General features: G+C 36.8%; 1 protein-coding gene and 1 non-coding gene across 2 annotated transcripts in view; both read left to right on the top strand.

Moving 5' to 3' along the window:
• The window catches only part of LOC120629004 (metabotropic glutamate receptor 2-like), a 120144-nt gene that overhangs the window by 67788 nt on the left and 25341 nt on the right, over positions 1–27015 (top strand). The window contains exons 8-10 of the mRNA XM_039897721.1: positions 15975–16081; positions 20988–21137; positions 25615–25748. Of these exons, the coding sequence (XP_039753655.1) occupies positions 15975–16081; positions 20988–21137; positions 25615–25748 (391 nt within the window). The remainder of the gene's footprint in view (positions 1–15974; positions 16082–20987; positions 21138–25614; positions 25749–27015) is intronic.
• Positions 19039–19145, top strand: LOC120629061. Its single transcript, XR_005658981.1, has one exon. It is a non-coding gene; the product is annotated as a U6 spliceosomal RNA (small nuclear RNA).

The following is a 27015-nucleotide window of genomic DNA, read 5'->3' as shown; positions in this document are numbered from 1 at the left end:
AAATTCAAAATTCATTTATTTCAAGTAGGCACTTTTAAAACGTCAAGTCTGTCTGTTTGTACTGACTCTACCACAGGTTTGGAAGGCAGATTCTACCGAGAAGAAGCCGGCAAGAAACATTCTTTTTTTATCTTGTGAGAGATGAAAGTGGAGCCGGATGCTTCCAAGTAACCTTGTCATTAAGAAATAATAGGATTATAAGAAAACTGCAACTCACTCAGTGGGCGCTAAACTGAGATACTGAAAATAAATAATCGAATGATACGTGGCCTGGTTGCAGTTTACAAAGATTTATCGATTTCACTGTGTCAGTAACGTTGACTCAAATCAGTTACCCATACACTAACTGACTTTAGTAACCAACATTTGAGGTTTAAAGGAGATTTTGGATTCCGTTCGCTTCGGCTGCTGCAACCTACGCATTCCCGTCGTGACCACGATCCATGCGACTTGGTCGAAATATCGACAAATCCAAAAATATTGTCGTGGTATGTACCCGTTGAACTATATTTAAGAAATGTTGATTTACCACGAAAATCGTAGTACTTCAATTCACTTCTTTATTACTAATAAATAAATTTAAATTTTTCAATTCTTGAAATACATTCTCATGTTTCATCACGGACCCTGATACCGGTGAAGGCCTCCTCCATTTTTCCCCACGACTGTCTGTCCTTTGCTTTAATTAACCAATATTCACAGGCTTTTCTTATTATTTCGTCAACCCATCTTCTTTCGGTCTAGGGGCCTCTTTTCCTTTTGTTTGTTAGAGTCCAGCTCTGCTGAAACGCACACAATCAAAAAACGAGTAAAAGAAGCCAATCTACATCTCCCAATCTCGACTTGTCATCGCGGGGGATAAAGACTACAACCCTCCTTTCCTACTACAAAATCTAAATGACATAAGAGTAAAAATAATAATAATTACGAGAGCGAACTCACCGCACCAAAATGAATAGCCCAACAACCCACATTGGAGCAGCGTGGTGGTTATATCTCTAAACCCATTAAAGTCCCACTGTTAAACACAGTAGCAGTAAGACGTTAATAGGCTTAAAGTGTGGGTGTGTGTATGCGAAGCATTAAGTAACGATTTCTGATTTGACATCAATAATTCCCATTCACGTAATTCCATGTCTGACGTCACGTTCGGATTCTTAATCCGAGCCTACCGTCCGAACGTGCTTCCGAGAAACCAACGTTTAAGAGCAACTGTTGGTTTAATCCCAGTTTTACCTCAAACAGTTTGTAGGGCTTTCATTATTACAGTTTGAATTCTCGCACCGTAATGTTGAAACGTGTTAAGGTGTTAGTTTTAATAGCACCCTACTAAAACTTAGTTTAAATTATCCGAAATAAGGGTATATTTAATTGCATAGTAAGTAAGATTAAGCACATACTAATGTAACAATTTTAAATGTGTTTTAGTTAACTTTTCCTTCTTTAAAACATTACATTATTTCTCACATTTAAAACACATTAGTTAGGAACTGAGAAGTACTTTAATCCTACGGGAACGTCTTCACAACAACCCATTACAAGCCAACTACAGAACACGGGTCTCCTCCCACAATGAGAAGGGGTTAAGGCCGTAGTCCACCACGCTGGCCCAGTGCAGATTGGTGGACTCCACACAACTTTGAGCACACAACGAAGAACTCTCAGGCATGCAGGTTTCCTGACGATGTTTTCCTTCACAAATCAAGTGGTACTTTAATTACTTAAAACGCACGTAACTCAGAAAAGTTACAGTTTCGTTCTCGGATTTGACCTCGGTCCCCCGAAAGTGAATGGAGCTCCTACCCAATGCTCTATCACCGCTTCATCATAGGAACTTATACAGGGTGTAATAAAAATAACAGAATGCTCACGGCCTATAGTTTTTTCCATTAAAACTAAACACTTTTGTTCTACGACTTTTTTTTTAATTCTATAGTTTGTGAAATATTCAATATACAATATATTATACTCTGCTTGTTAATACTCTGTAATGTAACATTGGTACCAGCGCGCGAACTAAGACTCTATCGTGAGGTCTCTGACCCGACTACGCCATGTTGCCGCATCACATGAATTTGGTTTCACAGTGATACTTTACAAAAATCTCGTAAAATTGTAAAAAACTAGCACTTTTTTCGTATGCATGGCTTGTCGGCTTATCTTGGTAAAATGTTGCATGGAAATACATACTGGAGACATTCACATATACATTGTATCATAGAAAAAGGTATTATTAGAAACACAAAATAAACGCGGATGAAATTGCGGGCCACAGTTAGAAATTAGAAAACGTATAAATAAATTACCGTGAATTGTGATATAAAATCACAATTCACGGCAATTCGGATTACGAAGAATTCGTCTAATTCGGATATATTTATGTTTACCTAGCACGTGTCAGATTGCTTGTAAAATTGATTTGCAATTTTTAATAAATAATATTTGACTTACCGCGAGTGCTTATGTCACGGTATGTATGTAGGTTTTTTTTTTAAATATCAGTGCTATATAACTACAAACTTTAATCTCTTCCTAGAGAGACTTAGCAACCAATGAACGAATAACGTATATTCTCCAACAATTGCTTTAAACGGTGAAAATATCGTGACGAAACCTGCATGCCCGAGAGTTCTCCATAACGGTCGCAAGGGCGTGTGAAGTCTAATAATCCACATTTGGCCAGTGTGGTGCACTACGGCCTAATCCCTTCATACTGAGTGGAGACCCGTGCCCTGTTTTTTATGATTAATTATAAAAATTACGAAGAAGAAGAAACACTTTATTTCACGTATAACATACAGGAAAAGAAACAGTAAGGAGTATACAGTACAAAATGTAGACATGCAAAGGCGGCCTTATTGCTGCAAGCAATCTCTTACAGGCATCCTTTGTAGACAGGACTTACAGCAAGAGAACGGGATAGTGCCAAGAGTTAAGCTTAATTTGCTATACTCCGCGAACAGCAGGAGAATCAGTATGGTGTAATTTATAATTACTTCAATCCGTATACTCCACACCAAACAGATCCTCATTGCCGAGGATCTGTTTGGTCTGTCACCCTGCATTGCCGAGACCAAACGTGCGTATCCTCGTGCGTAATCCTTCACGCACGAGGATACGCACGTTTGGTCTACGCACGTTTAAGATGTTGACTTTATAATGAATAATTGTTAGGACGCCTGCTTCTATCAAATATTTATGATTAATTCCTGCCATCTTGAATACTGGTAGTGAAAAACAATTGGCTATGGTATTAAACACTTTTGGATTGCATTATCATTTCTTCGCCTTTAAATGGCGCGAGTAAATTTTTAGTTAAAGTTTGTTTAGTTGAATTAAATGATAGTAAGATTTGAATTATACATGAATACAAAACAATTAACATTTAAGATGTAACGTGGAGAGTACGTGATCAATTAATAATTGTATTGTATTGCATTGATAAAGGATTACGAAAACGATAAAAAAAGCTTGGAAACTTATTTGCTCTAAACAAATTGCTTCTTAAATATTTTTTCAAATGACATTGTGAGATTGTGATGACAAAAATAACTAAGGCTAACTAACTACCTGGCTAATTTTGTTGTGGGGTTCCTCTTAGACCAGGATGCGTTTGGAACCCTCGTAGATTCATTAGGTTTACGAATGTAGTTAACCACATAACTACTCACTGCTTTTTACACATTTTGTATGTAATCAACGCACCAAAAGTGTATGCCTATTTGAATGAAGAAATATTTGACTTTGATTTTGTTTCAGACTACGAAGGTCCATATGTCAGTAATTCACAATAAACTTAATATCTATGTTAGTAAATATAATTAATGTTACTATATACTAAAGCTGACATCCAGTGTGCTTTGAAAACACTATCCTGCTTGTCAGCTAGAACCTTCAGAACAATATTGGAGCTGCTCTCGATCCTACGTTTGAGAAACGCGATATTATTCCTAATAATTGGTAAGAAGCCATCAAATCGGTTCTCCGCATACATACCAGACGCACTGCAGTATCAAGGCAGTCCCAACATTATCCTATATTGAGATATTATTATATTGCATTCGAAGAGTGTTCACAGATCTTTAATCTGAAATAATTTAAATAACTTCTTCACTCTCTCTCTCTCTGTTAAAAAAAACCTACTAATATTATAAATGTGAAAGTGTGGATGTTTGTTACTCAATCACGCAAAAACGGCTGAATGGATTTGGATGAAATTTGACATGCAAGTAGCCTTTGACATGGAAAAGAACATAGGCTATCTTTTATATCGATTCCTTAAGTATTTTTTGAAGGAAAAATTGTTTTCGAGCTAAGCCGCGGGCAGACAGGTTTGAAATTTGGTATGCATGTCAACTATGGAAAAGGACATGTACTTTCTATACCGATCTCTTAAATAGTTCCCGTGGTAAAATTAAAAATTGTTAATGAACGAAGTTTTAGGCCCTATTCTGAAGTCCACACCGACGAAGGCGCGGGCAGAAGCTAGTTGTTTAATAATTGTCAAAAAGAGGTGATACTTCAGATTTATGTTAACCGTGTAGTGTTTCCATACGATAATATAATATTATTGTGCGTGCTCTACAAATTAGCTAAACTATCATAAAACCCGTTTAATTTAGGGGTGCTGAGTAATTAGTTCATTTGTTAACCTGAGTGCTGGAGTTTCGGCAACTGGGTTAATGGGCTCGATTAATTATACGCGTAATACTTAATTAATTTAACCGTTAATTAGCCCTTTGCTGTTTTCACGAGTCCCATAATATTATAGCTAACTCAACTCGAAATATTCCTTGCTGTGCCACGCGATTTCAATCGCGTTGACTACGAGTGATGTTTTATACGTGAGTATATAACTCACGTATATAACCAAAATTGGACTCAGAAAGCTTTGCTTTCATAATAATTTAATTTTGTGGGTTCGAATCTCACATTGTTTTAAGTGTCTGGGTGTTTATTTGTATGAATCCGGGATACATGCGTAACCTTTTTTAATTTACTCATACCTCCTAACACACAACTAATACGCACATGATTTTCTTAGGCGCATAAACCTTTGCCAATTATTTAAGTGCTTTTTATAGATTATGAAAATTACTCCGCGAAAAGCAGGTGGTGGTATGGTGTAATTTATAATTCAATCCTTATACTCCACATCAAACAGATCTTCGCCAATGTATACTCTACGCAGGTTACGCTCCGATCTTCAGGAGATCATGACTTTACAATGAATAATTTTTAAGTAAAAAATTTCCAAATGCCCTTTACCTTTCTTACCCCCACCTTATCTATCTAAGTCCCTCCCACCTCATTAGTGCCTCAATGTTCACTTCTTATAGCTGTTAGTAGACAATTCATTAAATAAATTATATATTTTAAGTTGAAAATAAAATAACGTAACGGAATAGATGCCTCGCATGTAGTATATGTACCCCAGACATATATTTTTGAAAACGATAGATGCCCTTTGGGTGAACACAAACGTTTTTATTATGTAGCCAATAAAAAACATAACTTTTGAAGTATATCAAACAGTGACGAAAAGTTCTAGATGGTAACCGGTGTATTTTGGCTATAAAGTGGTCGTACATGACGGCCGCCGCCAAAAAATAGCCGATTCAAAATTTTTTTCACAACTCCTTCAATATGGGTATCACATGAAAAAGGTTTGACTAGTAGAATACTAATATACATATAACTGAAACTAAGAAAAGATTCAATTATTTTGTAATCCGTGTTTCTCAACTTCTTAATTGTATTTATAATGATCCCGAAATTTATATATTTTATGGTAATACTAGCTGTTGCCCGCGACTTCGTCTGCGTTTGATTTTGTTTTTAAAGTATTCAGTATCGCTAAGCCTTAAATGAGTATAGTAGTATATATATATATATAATTATTTGTCTTTAATTAATTGTCACATGTTATATATATATATATATATAACATGTGACTGTCAATTAATTAAAGACAAATAATTTGCAATAAAATAAAATTGCGACTATAATTAAAGATCTAAGCTATCCTATCTCTTAAGTTGGACCAGACTGCTCACGCTGTGCCAATTTAATTTAAAATCGGTTAAGTAGTTTAGGAGTCCATCGCGGACAAACATCGTGACAGGAGATTTATATATATTAAGATGAATAGTGAACGGCTCAATCTATTAGATAAACTGTTGCATGTTAGGTGAACTTTATTTGTAGGTATAGTTTGCTGCACAACTGGAAAATGTTTGTGTGATGAACATGAATGTTTTTCAGTGTCTGGGTGGTTATCTGTATTTTATAAGTATTAATGTATATTATTCGTAAAATTATTCATCACTCATCTTAGTATCCATAACACAAGCTACGCTTACTTGGGGCTAGATGGCGATGTGTATTGTCGTAGTATATTTTTTTATTTATGTTTTCTGGGTTCTACCAGGTACCCTTGTATTAAAAGACTATCTAAAACATACACCATTTATTAATTAACACCAATATGCAGGTAAGTATAATAATGTTCTTTTAGCAGGAGTTATGCTAATACATATTTATAGAATGCAATTGATATATCTGAACATTACAATAAATAGGACGGTACAGGAATAACCGTTTGTAGGACTATAAAATCCAAACTGCTGCAGGCTCAATACGAACGGTAATCTTTTATTAAATAATCCTTAATACAATACCGAGGTTACTTATATTTTTCCAATACGCCTACAACATTTTTGCATGCGGCCAACTGAATGGAAAAATCTGCCGCCTTCCCGCCATTTTTCCAGCCGTCGTACCACCCGTTTTTCGTTTTTGCCCGCGCCGAGCGCGCCGCTAGTCCAATGCTGCCACCCACGTGACCACAGATAACGCACAATATCCATGGACGACAACATCCGGCCCTCCTGCTGGCGCATTCGTCCCGAATCGCGTTCTTGTCTGGTGTAACTGCTGAGAACAAAAGATAAGATAATCGAACAGTAACTTAAATGTTAGGTTTATTCCGAATGTGCACATTGAATCCAGAATAACCATTACACCTTTTACTCTATCAAAACACAAGGTACTACAGTGTGAAAATGGCAACTTTGGCAACTTGAGCGTGTATAAACCCGCGATCTAGGGTCGTGTATAGCTCATGGGTCGATGGATAAAACAAAAAAAAAAAAGGTTAAAACCTCTTGACAACGATCCATGCCACCATTGCACAGCGTTCACTACGGATACCTGATACAATTTTGCATCACACTGTAAACCTTATGTTCGAAGCAAATACATTAGACTTAGGAATCAGCCACTAATCCTCAATACATAAGTAAATAAGAAATAAAAATAATACCTCTGACAACATCCCACTTATAATTCATTGTTTTCAAGACGTATCCAAGGTTTCATGTTTTCGACACACGAAATCCCATCATAACGCCTAGAGGTCCTTTCTGACCCTCTCATATCTTCAACTCTGTATCTGTCATGGCCCAATATTTCAGTGACTTGGAATGGTCCTTTGTACTGCGCCATAAGTTTAGTGCTCTGTCCGTTATTTGAACAGCTAGAAACTCTTATAACTACAAGATCACCTATTTGATAACAGGGTGCTTCTTTCCGTTTGGAATCAAAAGCAACTTTTTGTTTTTTCGCGCTTATCTTTATTTTAGAGTCCACTCGTTCTCTTAATGCAGTCATATCTAATAACTGTTCTTCGTTATTGCAATCTATGTCATTATTCATTCGTAATCGATAACCAAAAAATACTTCACTAGGTACTGCCGTCGTGGTTTTATTTATCGTACTGTTAATACCTTGTTGAATTTTATCGATGTGCTGATCCCATTTATCATTATCAGTATCTGCCCCCATGCTACGAAGCGCCTCTAGAATTGTTTTATTATAACGTTCTACTTGGCCATTAGAACGTGGTACCGCGGTTGCTATAACGTGGCGTCTAATTGCTCTATCGTTGCAATATTTAGTAAACGATTTTGACGTAAAAGCAGTTCCTGCGTCACATATTATCCGTTTTGGATTACCGAAAATTTTAAATATTTTATCCAATTCATTAATAACCCTTTTGCTTTTTGTATCATTTGTAGCGGCTATGAAAACAAACTTTGTGAACGAATCTACTACGACTAGTAAATAACACTTGTTTTGGGTTGATTTTACAAATGGTCCTAAGTGATCCATATGTAAAGTATGAAAAGGGCGTGCATATTTGGGTATTGGATACAACTGGCCAGGTTTTTTACCATGAATGTTTTTATAGTAAATACAATTTAAACAGTTCTTTATATATTTTTTTACAGTGGTTTTCAACCGCGGAAACCAGTACAATGACCGGATTCTTTCGACAGTTTTGTCAACAGCAAAATGCCCGGCGTTGTCATGATTTAATCTAATAATCTGCCAAATACATTGTTTAGGTACAACCCATCGTCTTCCATATTCCGTGCGTCTATAAACTTTGTTACCTAAAAGTTCATAGTTCGCGAATATTTGTTTATACTGTTCGGCCTCTCCTGATTTTAATATATCACGAATACTACAAATACCGAGATCTTGAAGTTGTACGGATAGTAACCAGTCACCCTCAGTAATATTACTTATATGGAATGAGCCATCGTTATTACCTAACTTAACGGGGTTCCTACTCAATGCATCAACATGTTGCATTTGAGAACCTGCCCTATGAACAATCTCAAATGAAAATTCTTGAGTGCGCAAAACCCATCTACTTATACGAGGAATTATATCTTTCTTTGTCAAAGCATGCTTAACGGCATTACAATCTGTAATAATTTTAAAATGAGATCCCAGTAAAAAGTGTCTAAATTTTTCTAACCCCACCACAATAGCTAGTAACTCTAATTCAAAGGAATGATAAGCTTTCTCTTCATGTGAAGTCTGACGACTATAAAAATGTATAGGTTTTTCACCACTTTCGGAAACTTGCATCAAAATGCACCCTAATCCGTCTCTACTTGCGTCGGTATATAAATGTATGGGGAGCTTGGGATCAAATATGTTAAGAACTGCATTATTAATAAGAGCAGTTTTCAAATTTACAACCGCTTTATTTTGTTCAATGTCCCAGTTCCAGGCAGCATCTTTTTTCAATAGATTTGTGAGGGGTTTGCTTAATAATGCACAGTCCTTAATAAATTTCCTGAAGTAATTAATGAGGCCTAAAAATTGTCTCAACTCATGAATGTTAGTTGGTGTTGGATAGTTTTGGACTGCATTCAGTTTTTTTGGACTGGGGCGGATTCCTTCTTTTGAAATCTCATATCCCAAAAACCCTATTTTCTTTTGAAAAAATGAACACTTATTTATATTTAACGTTAAACCATGCTCCGACAAAATATTTAACACATCTTCTAGAGAAGATATATTCTCATCTAAACTATTTGTTGCAATAAGTAAGTCATCCATATAACATATAATATTTCCAAAACGAAGATTTCCCAAAACGGTATTCATTAGTCTTTGAAATATTGCTGGTCCATTAGAAAGGCCAAAAGGCATTCTTGTAAATTCATAATGACCATCACTCGTAATGAATGCTGTTTTGTGAACATCTTGTTCTTTGATTGGGATATGATAATATCCACTTTTCAAATCAAGCGAAGTGAAATATGTACAACCGCGCAATCTATCGATAAGATCTTCTATCATTGGCATAGGATATTTTTCTTTTACTGTAATTTTATTTAACTGGCGATAATCGATACATAAGCGCTTTTCACCTGAGGATTTATCGACTAATAGTGCCGGACTTGCATAAGATGAATTACTATGGCGAATAATACCGTTATGCAGCAAATCATCTACAATCTCGCGAGTAATGACTTTTTCCTGCTCAGACATACGATATGGTCGTTGATAAACAGGCTTAGATGTAGTAAGATCAATTTGTAACTCCACCGATGAAGTTTTTCCTAATGTCGACAAGTCATTTGAAATACATTTTGGATATTTGTTCAATAAATTTTTCAATATGGGTTCTTTGTCCGAACAGGAAATGTTAAGATTTGGAACATTAATCATAGATACTTGGATCGCGACATTGTCAAATAAAAGGCTATCCCCAATACGACTGTACATTATATTTCTGTGTTCAGTAAAGTTCCTACCAATTAATATCTCGCAATCAGATAAGGAATCTATAACGTACATGGTCACCATCAGTTCAACTTTATCAATTTTAAGTGTACTCTCAATAGCTTTGTTTACTTCAATAGTTAGAGAATTTGTAAATCCCGTCAATTTTACTGGTTTTTCAAGTTCTCGTGTTAGCAAGCCAAGTTTATTCACCAAACTCGGTACAATTAGAGAGCAATCGCTACCCATATCTATAAAAGCGATACAAGGTTTATCATTTAGAAAAATATTTTTAAAAAATTTTTGTTTTTCCGAAGAGACTGACTTCACCTCAACATCTTTTTCAGTTTTCCCTTTCAATTTACCTTTACAGGCTAACTCCAAATGCCCAGATTTCAAACAAAACGTGCATTTTACACTATCTTTAACAGAACAGAAATTTCGTTTATGCCCTATTTCCCCACATCGAAAACAGGTAGGTTGACCTCTACTATTAGTATTACTCAACTGGCTACCCGTTGAAGGAAATTGAAAACTACCTACTTCCGGCTTTGTATCAAATCTAGATTTAGAAAAAGACGCAAATTTCTTATTAATCACTTGCTGATTAGAATTATTTAAATCTTGTTGGACTTTACTGTGCAAAAATGAAGCTAGATCATCACAATATTTGAAACTACCTGCTTCAGCCGCATTACATAATTGTGTATCACCAATTGTACCAACAATTATCGAAATGATATCATTCTCTCTAAAACCCAAACGTAATCTATCAATTTTACTTTTTTGTTGAAAATAAAACTCGTACAAAGATTGACCGTCGTTTGGTTTGGTATCTAGTAATTGTTTAAGCAATAGAAAAGTATTTCGTTTTATTTGGAAAGTGTCGGATAATGTATTTCGCCAATCTTTCCATTTCCACGACGTCCATCGTGTTTCATTCTTCTGTAATGAATCATACCAAGTTTTCGCTGTGTTCCTTAATTTTTGTAAGGCCTGATATTTAACCACTTCATCTGCCCAACCAAAACTAATCGCGTTAGCCTCTACCACATTAAGCCACATATCAACATCATCCGACAAAGGATCAAACTCAGGTATAACAGACGATAATAAAATATTCTGACTCACTCTTGGAGAACGGCGACGGCGTCGCTTACTTCTTTTCCGACGGTAATCTTCACTACCATTGCTACTAGATGAGGAAGATGTTACCGTGTCTGAACTGGATGACCGTCTGCGCGTTCGTTTATGCCGCCCTTTTTCTTTCCGCGGCATTATCAAGCGCCCTGGTTTCTTGACCACTTCTGATATTAAAAGACTATCTAAAACATACACCATTTATTAATTAACACCAATATGCAGGTAAGTATAATAATGTTCTTTTAGCAGGAGTTATGCTAATACATATTTATAGAATGCAATTGATATATCTGAACATTACAATAAATAGGACGGTACAGGAATAACCGTTTGTAGGACTATAAAATCCAAACTGCTGCAGGCTCAATACGAACGGTAATCTTTTATTAAATAATCCTTAATACAATACCGAGGTTACTTATATTTTTCCAATACGCCTACAACATTTTTGCATGCGGCCAACTGAATGGAAAAATCTGCCGCCTTCCCGCCATTTTTCCAGCCGTCGTACCACCCGTTTTTCGTTTTTGCCCGCGCCGAGCGCGCCGCTAGTCCAATGCTGCCACCCACGTGACCACAGATAACGCACAATATCCATGGACGACAACACTTGTTTATATAGAACTTATCTGTGTTAATATTTTAAAGTTATTTTTTGTAATTGCAACTGTTGGTTTTCCAATTAAAGAAAAATAAATAAAAAAGTATCGAATCCAAGATGACCGCCACTCCCAAATAGCGGATTACATTTTAGACTAGTAGAATAATGTACAATGGGTTCAAATATTGGGGTTTATTTTTATTTTTTATTTACCTATATGTTATGAAGCCATTGTTGTTTATGCACTTTATTTTCTACATGACAGCTACTTGAAAATTGTAAGAAACGAATAAACGTGTCTGAAATGGGAAAGTGGAGCACCTTTTCACTCTGAATACATTGCGGTGCGAGCGCTGCCACAATGTTACCGCTACTCGAGAACGTCAACGGGAAATTGAAATCTTCATCGTAAAGTTCACGACAGGTTTTTGCGATCCGAATCTACGGCATTACCAACTCACAAATCGTAACAAATTCCTAATTCAAAATCTCTTTATTCATGTAGGCCTATCACAGGAAGCGTGTAATATGTACGGTACTGACTAGATTGCTGACATGCACAGTTAAATAAATATGGCCGCCACAATAGAGCGGTGATCACTTGAGCGTTGGCAGCGGTAGAAGCAACACATAGTGGATAAATTGGCTTTGTGTATTTAATAGCGTTCTACGTACTATTGTTTTTGAATAATACTATGTATGAATGAATAAATACACTTTTATGGTACACCAAAGAAAAAAGTAGTTACAGAGATATAAACATAGAATATAAACTTACAATTCGGTGGCCTTATCACTACATAGCGATTTCCTCCAGGCAACCAAAGGCGTAAAAGGAAAAAGCATAGAAGAGGTTGGTGTTGTAATCAATAATGATACAAGTATATAAATCCCTACTAATATTATAAATGTCAATGTAAGTTTGTTTGTTACGCTTTCACGCAAAAACTACTTAACCGATCCTCATGAAACTTTGTACGCATATTCCTGAAAGTGTTAGAAGTAATATAGCATACTTTTTATCCAGACATTAGGCTCGGTTCCTTTGGGAGAGATGATGAAAGTGTTCGACGATTTTACACCATAACTCCGACAAATTATAACCAATTGAAATAATTATTTTTTACTATAGAGGTTATAATATGTGTTTAATTTTGCCCAAACTGTGGTTGGAGATAGAGGACAGAGGCTTTGCGATACTGAATACTTTAATTTTCTTTAGAACTAAAACAAAATAAATGCCACATCAAAAAACATAATCAAACGCAGACAAAGTCGCGGGCAACAGCTAGTAAAATATAAAACAACACAAGCTACGCTTAGTTTGGGACTAGATGGCTATGTGTGTATTGTCGTAGTCTATTTATTTATTTATATATGTGTACATATGAGTAAGGGGATGGTAAAAACTTCGTTCTCCAACTTAAACCTAAAGCTACGAGGGTTCTTAATCCAATGCTAAAAAATATTATTTTACTACAAGTTAACCCTCGAATGCAATCTCACCTGGTCGCTAGTGCCGGTGCAGTCTAAGATGGTAGCGGGCTATTCTGTAGCGATATTAAACCCAACGTAACCGGTTAATACACGGTGTCGTATCAGAACGCTTAATCGCGTGGCAGGGCGCTTGGTGTAGTGTCTAGCCACACCAGCACGGCTAGGATGGGCTCGAGACAATTATCTCCCCGGGGAAAGGATATAAATTTATCTTCTCCCACACCTTTATCAACTCTCAGAGCACTGGCGCACAAGTGGAAATAATATCCAAATAATATATATGTGTAATAATAAACGTCGTATTTGTGAAAAGGGAAAAGTATCTAAATTTTTGTTCCTTGCTTACGAGATTACCGCCATGGGGAATGTTGAGTCAACCGTTATTGTTCCGATCGTCGTTTCAGTCAATGGTCTTCTCGCGAAAAGCTTCCACCAACATCTTAAGAAGCTTTCGCTTGGTTATTGGATCAAGGGTCGGATACAGAAGGCAGTAGTTTTTGAAACGGCGCGTATTGTAAGGAGGTTCCTCACTCTAGAGCCCTGACCGCCGTTTGTTTTGACATTCAAAAGCCCCGCAAGCGGAGGGTGGATGTTTTTTCTTATACATTTTTAACAATGTTTTTTTAAGCGTTGTTAAGAATTCAAAAAAAAAAAGAAAATCCATTAATGATAGCAGATTAACGCGGTAAACTTCTCCTATTCCATGTTTGCGGACTTTAGAAGGTGGACATGTTAATTAAATAATAAATAAATAAATAAATATACTACAACAATACACACATCGCCATCTAGCCCCAAAGTAAGCGTAGCTTGTTTTATAAGAACTAAGATAGCTGTTGAATATTTTTATGAATATAATACACATAAATACTTATAATATACAGATAAACACCCAGACACTGAAAAACAATCATGCTAATCACACAAACATTTTCCAGTTGTGGGAATCGAACCCACGGCCTACGACTTAGAAAGCAGGGTCGCTGCCAACTGCGCCAGTCGGCATTGTCAGGGGATATAATCGGGGGATATATTGTTTGCCTGTGCTAGTCCTGCTGACCTCAGAATATCCAGAAGTTATAAATTCCAAAATTGCCCCCGCCGTTGATTGAACTTGGGACTACCCACTTATAAGACCATGCTTAACCACTAGGTCAATGAGGCAACAACATGCCTTTGCAGGTATACGCCATAACATTACACGTTCACATACCTATGTGAACTGCGTCTATACAGATAGTGATCAAAGCCCCTTAATCTACGCATTGTTTGTCTCAGGAATTAGTTTAGATAATTAATTAATCACGTCTCTATTGAATCCTCTACGAATAAGCTCTGAGTACTACTGGCTGGGATTGCTATTTCTCCTATCACAACTGGCACGGATTTTAGAGTTAAAACCACTTTGTAGATCATCTAAGCTGTACAACATTGGCTTTAAGCTAATTTTTCCATCAAAGGCTGTACAAGCGGACTCTGAACTTTCAAAACCTCAATATCTGTACTAAAACACTACAGGCCGACAATGGGGCAAGGCAATCTCCTCTCAAGCGAGAAGAGTTTAGGCCGTAGTCCACCTAGCTGATCAAGAAAGGATTTGTGGCCTTCACAAGCCTTTGAGAACATAGAATCAAAAACAAACAGAACCCTCATTCCTCATTATTTATTGAGTACATTGTGTCCAAAAACTGTGAAAACGCCTCGCGCTCGTCTGACTACACATCCGCAAAATTTAGCTAGCACACAAACTTTTTCTCATTTGCGCATAGTAAACGTTTAGAATATTAGAGGTAAAATAATTACTGTCAACTGCTAAACGGAATGAAGTGACCATCCGTTTGTTCGAGAAACGCTACTAAAGTGGAGTGTCTTTTGATGCTTCAATATTAGTCGAGTACACGGTTTCTGTACGTTCTTAATTCTATGTTTGAGAATGCAATACTCCTGCTTTGCTCTGCGTTTAGCAAATTAAGCTTAATTTTCATAATATATCTTGGATTTCCTCAAAGTAACGCTTGCTTCTATCCAATATTTCATAGCGATGTGTTCCTTCTCTGTTACAGTACGTGTGTAATTAAAACAATTAAATAGCACTTATAATTTTATTAGTGTTTTTACCTACACTTGGAGGAATTATCAGTTTTATAAATTTAAAATGCATATAAAAATTTTCGGAACCGACAGGATTTGAACCTGCGACTCTCTGGCAATCGCGGCCTGAGCGCTTTCTCCAATTAAGCTACGGCTCTCCTACCGTCGATACCGAAATTAGTATATGCCTTTCACATCAGTCTTATAGCGGCTGTGTTAATTGGTTTACCAACAGCCGCTATAACGCTCAGGCCGCGATTGCCAGAGAATCGCAGGCTCAAATCCTGTCGGTGCCGAAAATTTTTATATGCATTTTAAATTTATAAAATTAAATATCACTTGGTTTAAGCGTGAATTAAAACATCATGAGGTAAGCAGAACCTGCAAATCTCCATAATCTTTAAAGGAGTTTGAGGTCTTCTTTTGTCACTAGGCCAACGTGGTGGCTAGAGCCAACCCTTTTCGTTCTAAGATATCTGTGCACTGTGTGTAGTAGTTTTGTAATTGGTTGGTAATGATGAAAGTGTAAATAAACGAATAAACCTTGTTCCCCCAGGGACATGCACGGAGAGGTGTGCGGCGGCCGGCCGGGGCTCTGCGAGGCGATGCGGCCAGCCAGTGGCGCCGACCTTCTGCGATATCTTCGGAAAGTTAACTTCACCGGTAAGTGGCTTAACTACTGACCTTACTTATTTGTATAAGAAATCTCCTCGACTGGTACACATTGATCCTTTCGGCCGTGGCTTGTAACCATCATACTGTTAAAGGCATGCCACCAAGAGAGTACCACAAGGCATGGCATGCAAAGGCATGCCCTTCGAAGTGTTGCTCTGTTAGGCGATATTGGCGATGGTTTTCCACGTATCATCAGGTACGTCATCTGCTAAGTAAGTCAATAATTATTATAAAACAACCAGAACGATGCCGCGTAGAAAACAAATCCCATCAGAACCAACCAGATTTTTTTGTTATTATTCCCACATTGTCGCTACCGGGGATCGATCTTGAGATTTCAAATTCATCAAAAATTCATTCAAATCGCTCCAGCCGTCTAGGAGGAGGTCTGTGACATACACACGCACACAAGAAATATATATATATATATATATATATTTATAATAATATAATTAGGATAATTAGTTATTTTATTTATTTTGTTTCGTATTTGATTTATTATATTATTTTTAAATATTATATTTATATTGGTAGTTACGTATTTATTTATTTGTTTTTAGTATATATTGTTTTATATATATTTTATAATTTAACTAATGAAATATTTATTTTATGGGTATAAGTATATGTGCACCACCTAACTAATTTCTGTATATGTTTTCTTGCCATTGGTTGCCTGGAAGAAATCGCTATAAGGCCGCCAGTTTTGTTATACTTTTCTTTTTTATGTTTTTTTTGAGGTGTGCAATAAAAAAAGTATATTAATTAATTAATTCATTCATTCATTCAAATATTTATAATAAACAATATATTTTACTTTTGTATAATTTCAACCATAATATCCTTTGTAATAAACTATTTTTTTCCTTTAAATACTACATTACGCAACCAGGAAAAACCTCCTTGTTTGCTTTGGGAAAATTTTCAATGTGTCCGCAAAGTCGCTGCCTTTAGACATACTCGTATTTTGTCCCGAGGGTAATCTCGTAAACTATTTTATCCCAGAAGCTGTAGCTTTAGTATAATTTCAACCATAATATGCTTTATAATAAACTACATTATTTTACTACTTCTTTTTTGTTGGTATCAAACAAACTTTGTAAAGCTTATGTACAAAATTCTGAGAGTATAAAAACACGTAGACATAGATACAATAAATATACGACAATACATACATCGCCATCTAGCCCCAAAGTAAGCGTAGCTTGTGTTATGGTTAATAATATTTTTATGAAAAATATACATAAATACTTATAATAAACAGATAAACACCTGGGCACTGTAAAACATTCTTATTCATCACAAATATTTTCCAAATGTGGGAATCGAACCGACGGCCTTGGGCTCAGTAAGCAGGGTCGCTGCCAACTGCGCCTATCGAAATCGATTATCTTGTGTCTGCCTCAAACTATACTGCCTTGTACTATTCATCAAGTGGTTTGTTTGTCTAAATACAACCACGAGGTCCTGGAAAAAGTGTATGTATAAAAACATCTCAGTAACAGTCCGGAGTTAAGAAAAATGTCATTGTCAAACACCGTGTCCCGGTTAATGCGTCCATCAACCTCAGGCGTAGCTTTCACACCGGCAACCACGCCCTTCAGACCGGAACACAGCATTGCAACAATGTTGCTTAGCGGCAGAAATAATCTTGACGGCAGTACTTCCCCGGACGAGACTAAAAGGTCTACCTCTAACACAATTGGACTAATATACTGAAATCACGCATTATATACTTTACTAAATAAAGTCCGTTCTATTTGTAATAGAATACTCTAAACTTTTGATAAGTTAACGAGAAAACGTATCGAAAGGAGCGAAATGTAACTTTAATTTAACTTTCATTCTTCCAGTTACACTTAAATAATACGTTAAAAGATTGCTTAGTGCAAGTTAAAGAAAGCACTTCCACCAGTTAAACTTTTTCCTACTCACAATAACTAAATGTAAAAGTTTTGGTATGTTTGTTTAGTTTCGAAATGCATCACTGCTACTAATGGTTTTGATTTTGAAATAACCTAATTTTCTGACATTATAATCTGAGTCTCATCATAATCTGAAACGGTGATAGCCTAGTGGGTCAGGCTTTGGTTTTCCTTTAGTGGGGACCGAGTTCGAGCCCCGGCACGCACCTCTAACTTTTCGGAGTTATGTGCGTTTTTAATTTAAACAATTTAAATATCACTTGCTTTAAATGATGAAGGACAACATCGTGAGGAAACCGGCATACCAGTTATCCTTCACATCCTCAAAGGCGTCCAAAGTCCACCAATCCGCACTGGGCCAGCGTGGTGGACAATGGCCTTAACCCCGTGGTTTTCCTTCACCGTTGAAGCAAGTGATATGAAGAAAGTGAAGTCGAAGTCCTACTCACTGGGCTATCGCTTCGGGCGCGAAATCAAACTTCCGAATATCAAATTCAAATCTCTTAAACACATACCTACCAATGTATGTGTGTATGAAGTTTGAATTTCCATGCGAATCCGGGGCGAGTCGCTAGTAGATTATATCAACGGGTATAATTCTGTAGAACTTGGCTTTCGATAGCTTATCCTCCAGAAAATGTATATAATTCAAATACGTTTTTCTTCATTTGTGAAAAAGCTTTCTTTCGAATTTAAAAAACGGCTACGTCGACTAGTCCCCGGAATAGCGGCCTCACTGTTGCTAGTTTCAAAGGCTGAGTTGCTCGAACGCAATCATAGATGGCGCTAGCTACATCCAAACATAATCTTCGTCATTAAAATTGATTCCTAATGTAACTTAACATTATTTATAGTCAAATAATTACTTATTATAATCTATATCACATTTATTACTTAGATTTATAAAAATAAAAAATAAAAAAAGTGCGGTAAGGTATATTTTAAGTATAAGTTCTACATCGCGCTATTGAAGTTTTTGAAATATTTTGGTATATATAGAATCGTGATGACTTGATTAATGTACTCGCTTCGGCAGTACATATACTAAAATTGGAACGATACAGAGAAGATTAGCATGGCCCCTGCGCAAGGATGACACGCAAAATCGTGAAGCGTTCCACATTTTTTGACGTTTATGCTCATTTAAAAATAAAATGGGTAGGTGTTAACAGGAGAATATTTTTATTTGCTCCTAGCCGCGCTCCGCGGTTTGTCCTGGTTACGTGTTCCATTGTACTGTTACATAGTCTACGAGTGATATCGATTATGTGCCGGCGGTGTGGCATTGCTGGGCTGAAGTTAACAGGACAGATATTTTAATTATGGATGGTTACTATGGAATCAGTAAATTAAAACGTCGAAATAAACGTGGATGTAGTCACAGACCACTGCTTCTAAATTGTTAAATTCACATCGCGGCCAGGTTTTGACGACCTAACTAGCGCAACGTTGAGCGCTGTAAACTTAAGTAAGAGCTCCCAGGTTCGATTCACGCCAGAGGCAATTTGGGTATTTATAGTTTCTGAATTTTCTCTCATCTGGTCTGGTGGGAGGCTTTGGCAGTGGCTATGTGGCTATGCGATTTAGTGTTCTGGTGAGATGTCGCGTAGGAACAGATTAGGGGTATGACTATCATACTCCCTAACAGGTTAGCCCGCTGCCATCTCACGGCATCATCATTTACCAGGTGATATTTCAGTCAAGGGCTAACTTGTAGTGGAATAAAAAAACAAAAAAAAAAAGATACATAAGCTATTATTTTTTTAAACTTACCATCGTCCATCGGGGTAAAATTTTGCAACTGATCTTCAACCCAGTCTTCCTCAATCAACTGAGCTGAAACAGCTTAGAGCATGGCGCATCAGTTATTTTACACGCACCTTTATGATATTTATTTATTTATATCCTTAGTATACTTACAGCTAGCCAACACGTATACTAAGTCAGTTACAGATGTAAAGTACAGTAGTTACATTATGTTATTGATAAGAATAATGTCATAATAAGCACGTTTGTACACATTTTTTAAAGAATTTTAGACATGATTTTCGAGCATAGATTTAGTTGAAGGGACGTAGATTAATATAGGTACAGGTAGGTTAACGGTTCCCGCGGGATTTGTACAAAACCGTTATAAACGCAGGTAACAGTTAATAAAAACGTAAAAAAAACGTTTGTGTACTTATGTACCCGCGTTAGAAGTTATAATTCTTTAGCGTAACTAGGTAACAATCTTTCCAAAATGTTATCTTTCGCCTTATTCTACGTTTGTGGACAAAACGACACTAACATAGAAAAAATGTATTTTATGCATTGAAAGTTTTATTATAACGCATTATCTAGTTATCAGCTCAGCAGCAGCAAGTCACCGGAGTTAGCCCGCAGACTTTGACAATTTAAAGTGCACACTGTCAAAACTTTTTTGAAAAACTAAAGTGTTAACTATACTTAAATACAGGGTGTCGGTTTTTTGTGACGCTATGCACGCACATCGTAAAAAAATTACACTCATCATTCAAAAGAAATAAATATTATTTATTAGAAAAACTCAGTTCAATAATCTTTGCAATCCTGCCCCTAAACTAGGAAATCCCGTATCTTAGGGGCCAGAAGTATAACTTCAATAAAGAGCCAGACACTTTTTCGTATTTATTATACTGGCATGGGTAATAGTGAGATTTATAGACAGCTCCTATTACTGAGAGAGGACGGCCGACTGGCGCAGTGGGCAGCGACCCTGCTTTCTGTGTCCTAGGCGGTGGGTTCGATTCCCACAACTGGAAAATGTTTGTGTGATGAACATGAGTGTTTTTAAGTATTTATGTGTATTATATTCATAAAAATGTTCAACAGCTATCTTAGTACCCATAGCACAAGCTACGCTTCCTTTGGGGCTAGATGCCGATGTGTTTATTGTCATAGTATATTTATTTATAACGTTAATCCAAAAAATTGTATTCCTTAATCAGGTCTAAGCGGCGACGAGTTCCGCTTCGACGCCAACGGGGACGGGCCGGCGCGATATAACATCCTCCACTTCAAGCAGGTGTCCCGAGGAGCCTACCACTGGGTGAAGGTGGGGCAGTACCTCGACACCGAACTGCAGCTTCATTTAGACGGTAAACAAACCCACACAATTTGTTACTTACCTCACCAGTATTACAGCTTCACAACTGGCAGGCCCAAGTGGCGTTAATCAGTTGAATAAAAAAAGAAAGACAGCAGGTCCAGTGGTAATGAATAATAATAGCAGTAGTGCTTTTTGTGACAGAGCTCGTCCGGGGAAGTACTATCGCCATGCTTTCTGCCGTTAAACAGTGCTGTTGCAATGCTGTGTTCCGGTCTTAGAGCGTCGTTGCCGGTGTCATTACAGGCGCAGGCTTGACACCTACGCCTCCAGATAAGAAAAAAAAAGAAAAACAGCAAAAAAGCAGCGTACTCTGTGTTACTACTACCATTTAGTGCGACCACCAACCCATGCACCCAGCGTTGTCTGCCCATAATCAATAGGTAAACTCTCTCGTTGGGAAAGGCCTTTAGTCCAGCAAAGACATAATAGGTTATTAATGATATATAAGACAAAGAATTTTTTATTTATTTATTTATAGCCTTTTCAACAATCTTATCTCACTGATTATTTACTTATCGAGACACCAATAACGCATGATTGTCTTGCTTTAGCATAGGCCTCCCCCAAGTTTTCCTTGTCCACAGAGGTCCTGCTGTCGCTCTTAAGTCGTCTTCCTACCTTCGGAATGGTCTTCCCCTTCTTCTCTTACCATCTCTATGATACCACTCTGTTATATCTTTAGCCCAATTTTCTTTTTTCCTCCTCATTAAATTAAATGAGAAGGACAAAGAATTAAGAGAGTAAATATAATCTAAAATTTATATTTGAAAATGGTTAACCGGCGAAATACATGCTTTCTGTCTAAAATCCCGACAAGAGGTTAAGTGGTCACGCTGAACATAGTTAACAAACAAACAAATCCCCACTTTCATACTAATAATATAAATGCGAAAGTGTGTTTGTTTGTCTTTACTTTACACCTTAACTAAGCAATCGACTTGATTTATGGCAAAGAGTTGGTAAATGACGGAGAGTAGGTAGCATGGGCAGGAGAAAAAAAATTGTATCCCCCGATTATATCCCCTGACAGGGGATATAATTAACGTGTCCACCTGCTGAAGCGCGGGAACATGGAATAGGAGAAGTTTCCCCCCGTTTATTATTACATATATATTTTTATTATTTCCACTTGTGCGCCAGTGCTCTGAGCATTAATGAAGCTGTGGGAGAAAATATATTTTTATCCTTTCCCCGGGGAGATAATTGTCTCCTGCCCATGCTAGACCTACAGGTAAATAAAGGGTTCCCATAGGATTTGTACAAAACATTTATAATCTTATCTTAATATATATAAATCTCCTGTCACGAAGTTTGTCCGCGATGGACTCCTAAACTACTTAACCGATTTTCAATTAAATTGGCACAACGTGAGCAGTCTGGTCCAACTTAAGAGATAGGATAGCTTAGATCTTTAAGTAAAGTCACAATTTTATTTTATTGCAAATTATTTGTCTATAATTAATTGACAGTCATGTATGTATATACAACTATACTCATTTAAGGCTAGCGATACTGAATACTTTAAAAACAAAATCAAACGCAGACGAAGTCGCGGGCAACAGCTAGTAATAAATAAATACTTAAATAAGGAACCAAACGTATTTATTATACTAGCATGGTATATAATAGATTAATACATTAACAGTTCCCATAACGTTAATCCAAAATACCTAAGAATCCTTCTGGGGTAGTTGGGTAAACATTTACCATCCTAGCTATATCTTATATCGCATTTCCCGTAGTCATTTAAAGATTGTGGTTTTAAAGTTAAGCTCTTCAGTGAACGTCTAGCGAAGTAAAGTCAGTGCACTAGAATATCTTAGATCTAAGTTAATCTCACGAAAACTTTATCGTACGCTTTTTAATGAAAGTTTTGATCAATTTTCTGATCTGTCTCTGACATGAAGTTTAATTTACTGGAGTAATGGCGCTTCGAATATAATATTAGCATAATAATATATTGCTGAATATTGAGCTCGTAATTGGAATTCGATTTTACGTTTGATATCTCATGTTCATTTGTTATTTCAGCACCCCGAAGGGTCTGATTCGATCTTAGTACTTCATCCTTTTATTGGAAGTAAGAGCCCCAAAGTAAATCTTAAATCTATAGATCTTCTTTCACGATCTCTGTGACGCAGTGGTGAACGCAAGGGTCTCAGGAAGTCCCGGGTTTGATACCAACTTAAATAAGTCACAAACGCTCACCTATCATTTAATATTAATACAAACAATCTGTTTAGATTTTTGAGCTTTTTTAAATAATGACGTAGGTACTTACTAAACATGAAAAATATATATAATCTCGTCTACTAGCAACGTTGTACTTTTTGCAAAATAAAAGCATCATACCTGTATGGGAAATTGGTATGGCGTGAGCCTAGCTATGGAAAAGATATGCTACGGATATCACCACCACTATCGATGCTACGCCACAGGTCTGCTGCATTTCGTGGCAGTTTTAAATATCTTGGTACCAAATGACATCTCTCCACCTTATCGAAAACCCAATACATTGTTTCGCTTCAAATTGTGTCTCCTAATATGTCAATTTCAGCAGGACTTCCCTACTGAAATTATACCCGCTTTGTAGATGCATTAGCGTCCACAACATTAGGATGCCGAGGACTTCTTTTATTTTTATTTATACTAGATAAGATAGGTTGTCCTTAATACTTTAATAGGGTTTTGCTATAAGCTTACGTTTTATACAAACTTTGAACTTTTTAAGAAACATCTCCAAGATATTAACTGGTAGTTTATTGTAAAATTGTATACAATTTCCTTTGAATGAATTACTTACAAATATATATCTCCTTAGATCTAATTTGATAACGTAGTTGATTCTTAATTATTGAAGCCTTAACTTAATATTAGATTTTCATTAACATATTTTAAAGAATGTATCAAAACACATTAAACACATCTAGGTTATTTTAGAAGAGAGCAACTGCTGAGTTTCTTGCCGGCTTCTTGTCGTTAAAATCACATTGGAATTTTAAAGGACAATGTGAGATTGTGATAACAAAAAAAAAACCCGGATGACTTTATTGTGAGCTTTTTCTCAGACAAGGAGGCGTTTGGAACCCTCGTAGCTTTAGTTTTTATAACACATATCCCATGTACGCATCATAAGTGCCATCTATGGGCCTACCTTAATAAAGATATTTTTGACTTTGACTTTGTCAAACAGACAAAATTGTCGTGTCAAGAGTGCCTACTTAAAATAAATGAATTTTGAATTCGAATTCTAATGTACCAGACGATATTTTTATAGAACACGTCCGAGGCTCGAAAATTTTCCATAATTGACGAAAATATTGCTAGCTAAGCTTGTTAACTCGAAGCCAATTTGGCAAATGCCAAAAATAAATAGGGTACTCCGCGCGAGAACATGATTTGCATGCGACCTGATCAGCAGACCCCGTCATATTTTGATCTCCCTAATTGCAGAATTAACTCGCCCCGCCTATTAATGAACCATCTCCGGAATTCTTTATTTAAATTTCTCAGAGATCTTTTGGTCATAGACAATCATTGTAATTTTTACTTTGGTTGAATCGATGATAAAATAAATAAATAATACATAAATACACTGCGACAATACACACATCGCCACCTAGCCCCAAAGTAAGCGTAGCTTGTGTTATGGGTACTAAGATGATTGATGAATCTTTTTATGAATACTAGGTATACATTAATACTTAGAATACACATATAAACACCCAGACACTGAAAAACATTCATGCTCATCACACAAACATTTTCCAGTTGTGGGAATCAGACCCACGGCCTTGGGCTCAGAAAGCAGGGTCGCTGCAAACTGCGCCTATCGGCCATCGATGATAGTAAATAGTCAAATTAATTAGTTGTGAAGTTAGGGCGTGACAAACAAACACATTTTCTTATTTATAATAAGAAGTACTTAAAGATTGGATTGATTTATACCTTTGCACTAATCAAAATTCAAAAATACTAAATTCAAAATTTATTTATTTCAAGTAGGCCTAATATAAGCACTTCTGAAACGTCAATTCTGTCTGTTTGTAGTGACTCTACCACCGGTTCGGAAGGCAGATTCTACCGAGAAGAAACCAGCAAGAAACTCAGCAGTTGCTCTTTTCCAATATCAACAATTTACTTGTGAGCGATGAAAGCGGAGCCGGATGCTTCCAAGCAACCTTGTCATTAAGAAATTCATCAATTGTATAGTAAGCTCGCTGTAATAAATGTGTTTTAACACATTCTTTAAACTTATGCATTGATAGTTCCAAAATTACTTTATGAATCATGATATAAATGCGTATAGTCAATCCCACAAATGACTTCTGCACCTTTCGCAGACGATATGCAGATGTCAGTAATTTATGCCCATTTCTTGTAAGTCGACTGTTTATATCCACTTTTTGTTTATATAGACTAATATGTTGTCTTAGAAATACTATATTGTTATAAATACCTCGCAGCGATCCAGTTCAAGTGGGGCGAGAGGCGGCCACCGGAGTCTGTATGCAGTGCGGAGTGCGAGCTGGGCCAGGCCAAGCAGTACGTGGAGGGAGAGAGTTGTTGTTGGCACTGCTTCAACTGCACACAGTACGAGGTGAGCCAGCTATAAAAAAAAGAAGAAAAATTTATTTTAGCCTTGTTGCTTTAGCCATGGCTAGTGATAATCCTACCGATAAAGTTGAGCCGCTAAGCAAAAGAGCGTTCCGGTACGATATCGCGTAGAAACCGTTAAGGGGTATAGGTTTAATATAAACGGTGAAGGAAAACATTGTGAGGAAACCTGCATGCCTGAGAGTTCTACATAATGTTCTCAAAGGTGTTTGGAGTCCACCAATCCGCACTAGGCTAGCGTGGTGGACTACGGTCTTAACCCCTTCTCGTTGTGGGAGGAGACCCGTGCCCTGTAGTGGGCCGGTAATGGGTTAATATGATGACTCCATAACCGGCCCGCTACAATCTTAGACTGCATCATCACTTATCACCAGGTTAGATTGCAGTCCAACCCATCACCAGCTTAATACAGGGCACGGCTCTCCTCTAAGAATGAGGGCTCCACAGCCGCAAGCTAGACTACTGCGGAAGACTAAACAAGCTTTTCAGAACGTTACGGAGAGCTCTCTGGTATAATAATATAATATAATATAATAATGTTTATTTCCAAAAATCTTAAGTCTAAACAATATAGTAAAAACATTTCTTATTTTATAGGATGGGGCATCCATGAATTCTAAAAAAATATATATTACTACAAGCTTCTGAAGCTAAACTAAGAAACCTTGTATTTCAGCTTCAGTGCCTTCACGTTTGCATGTTACCTCAGGATATTTTCCTTCACACAACTCGGTAAAGTTAGAGGTACCGGAGATCGAACTCGGTATCCACAAAAGCGATTCCGAAGCTCTAACCACTATCATTAACGCCTTTGTACTTCACGTTAAACACCTTTGCTTCCTTAGTTGGAGACTATAGATATCCAAATCGGTAAAACAGTTTGGTTGCAGCTCATATCTAACATATTATATCATATCTGTTATATATACGCCAGCAAGGAAACAAAGAATTTGTTGCGTTGGGTGAGAACTATGACTGTAACAGTGAGCGGCTTCTTTTTGAATCGTTGCATTTCTTCACATAATTTTCGGTTTTAAATTACAAATTCGCAAATTGTCTCTGCGGAGAATCAAACCTGTTGTGAGACACAGCGCTGACTACTGCGCCAGAGAGGTTGACAATATTCCACTACGAAAAATCTTTTTTTTTGTACCTAACTGGGAACTGAAACCAGGACCTCGTGATATATAGTCGAACAAGTTAACTATTAAGCCAAAGGCATTACTAATAGAGTAGTAGAATTATCTCTG

Source organism: Pararge aegeria, chromosome 13 (assembly GCF_905163445.1).
Source record: "Pararge aegeria chromosome 13, ilParAegt1.1, whole genome shotgun sequence".
In the NCBI taxonomy this organism is placed as follows: domain Eukaryota; kingdom Metazoa; phylum Arthropoda; class Insecta; order Lepidoptera; family Nymphalidae; genus Pararge; species Pararge aegeria.
Note: the sequence above shows the minus strand (reverse complement) of the source record. Positions and strands in the feature narration are given on the sequence as shown.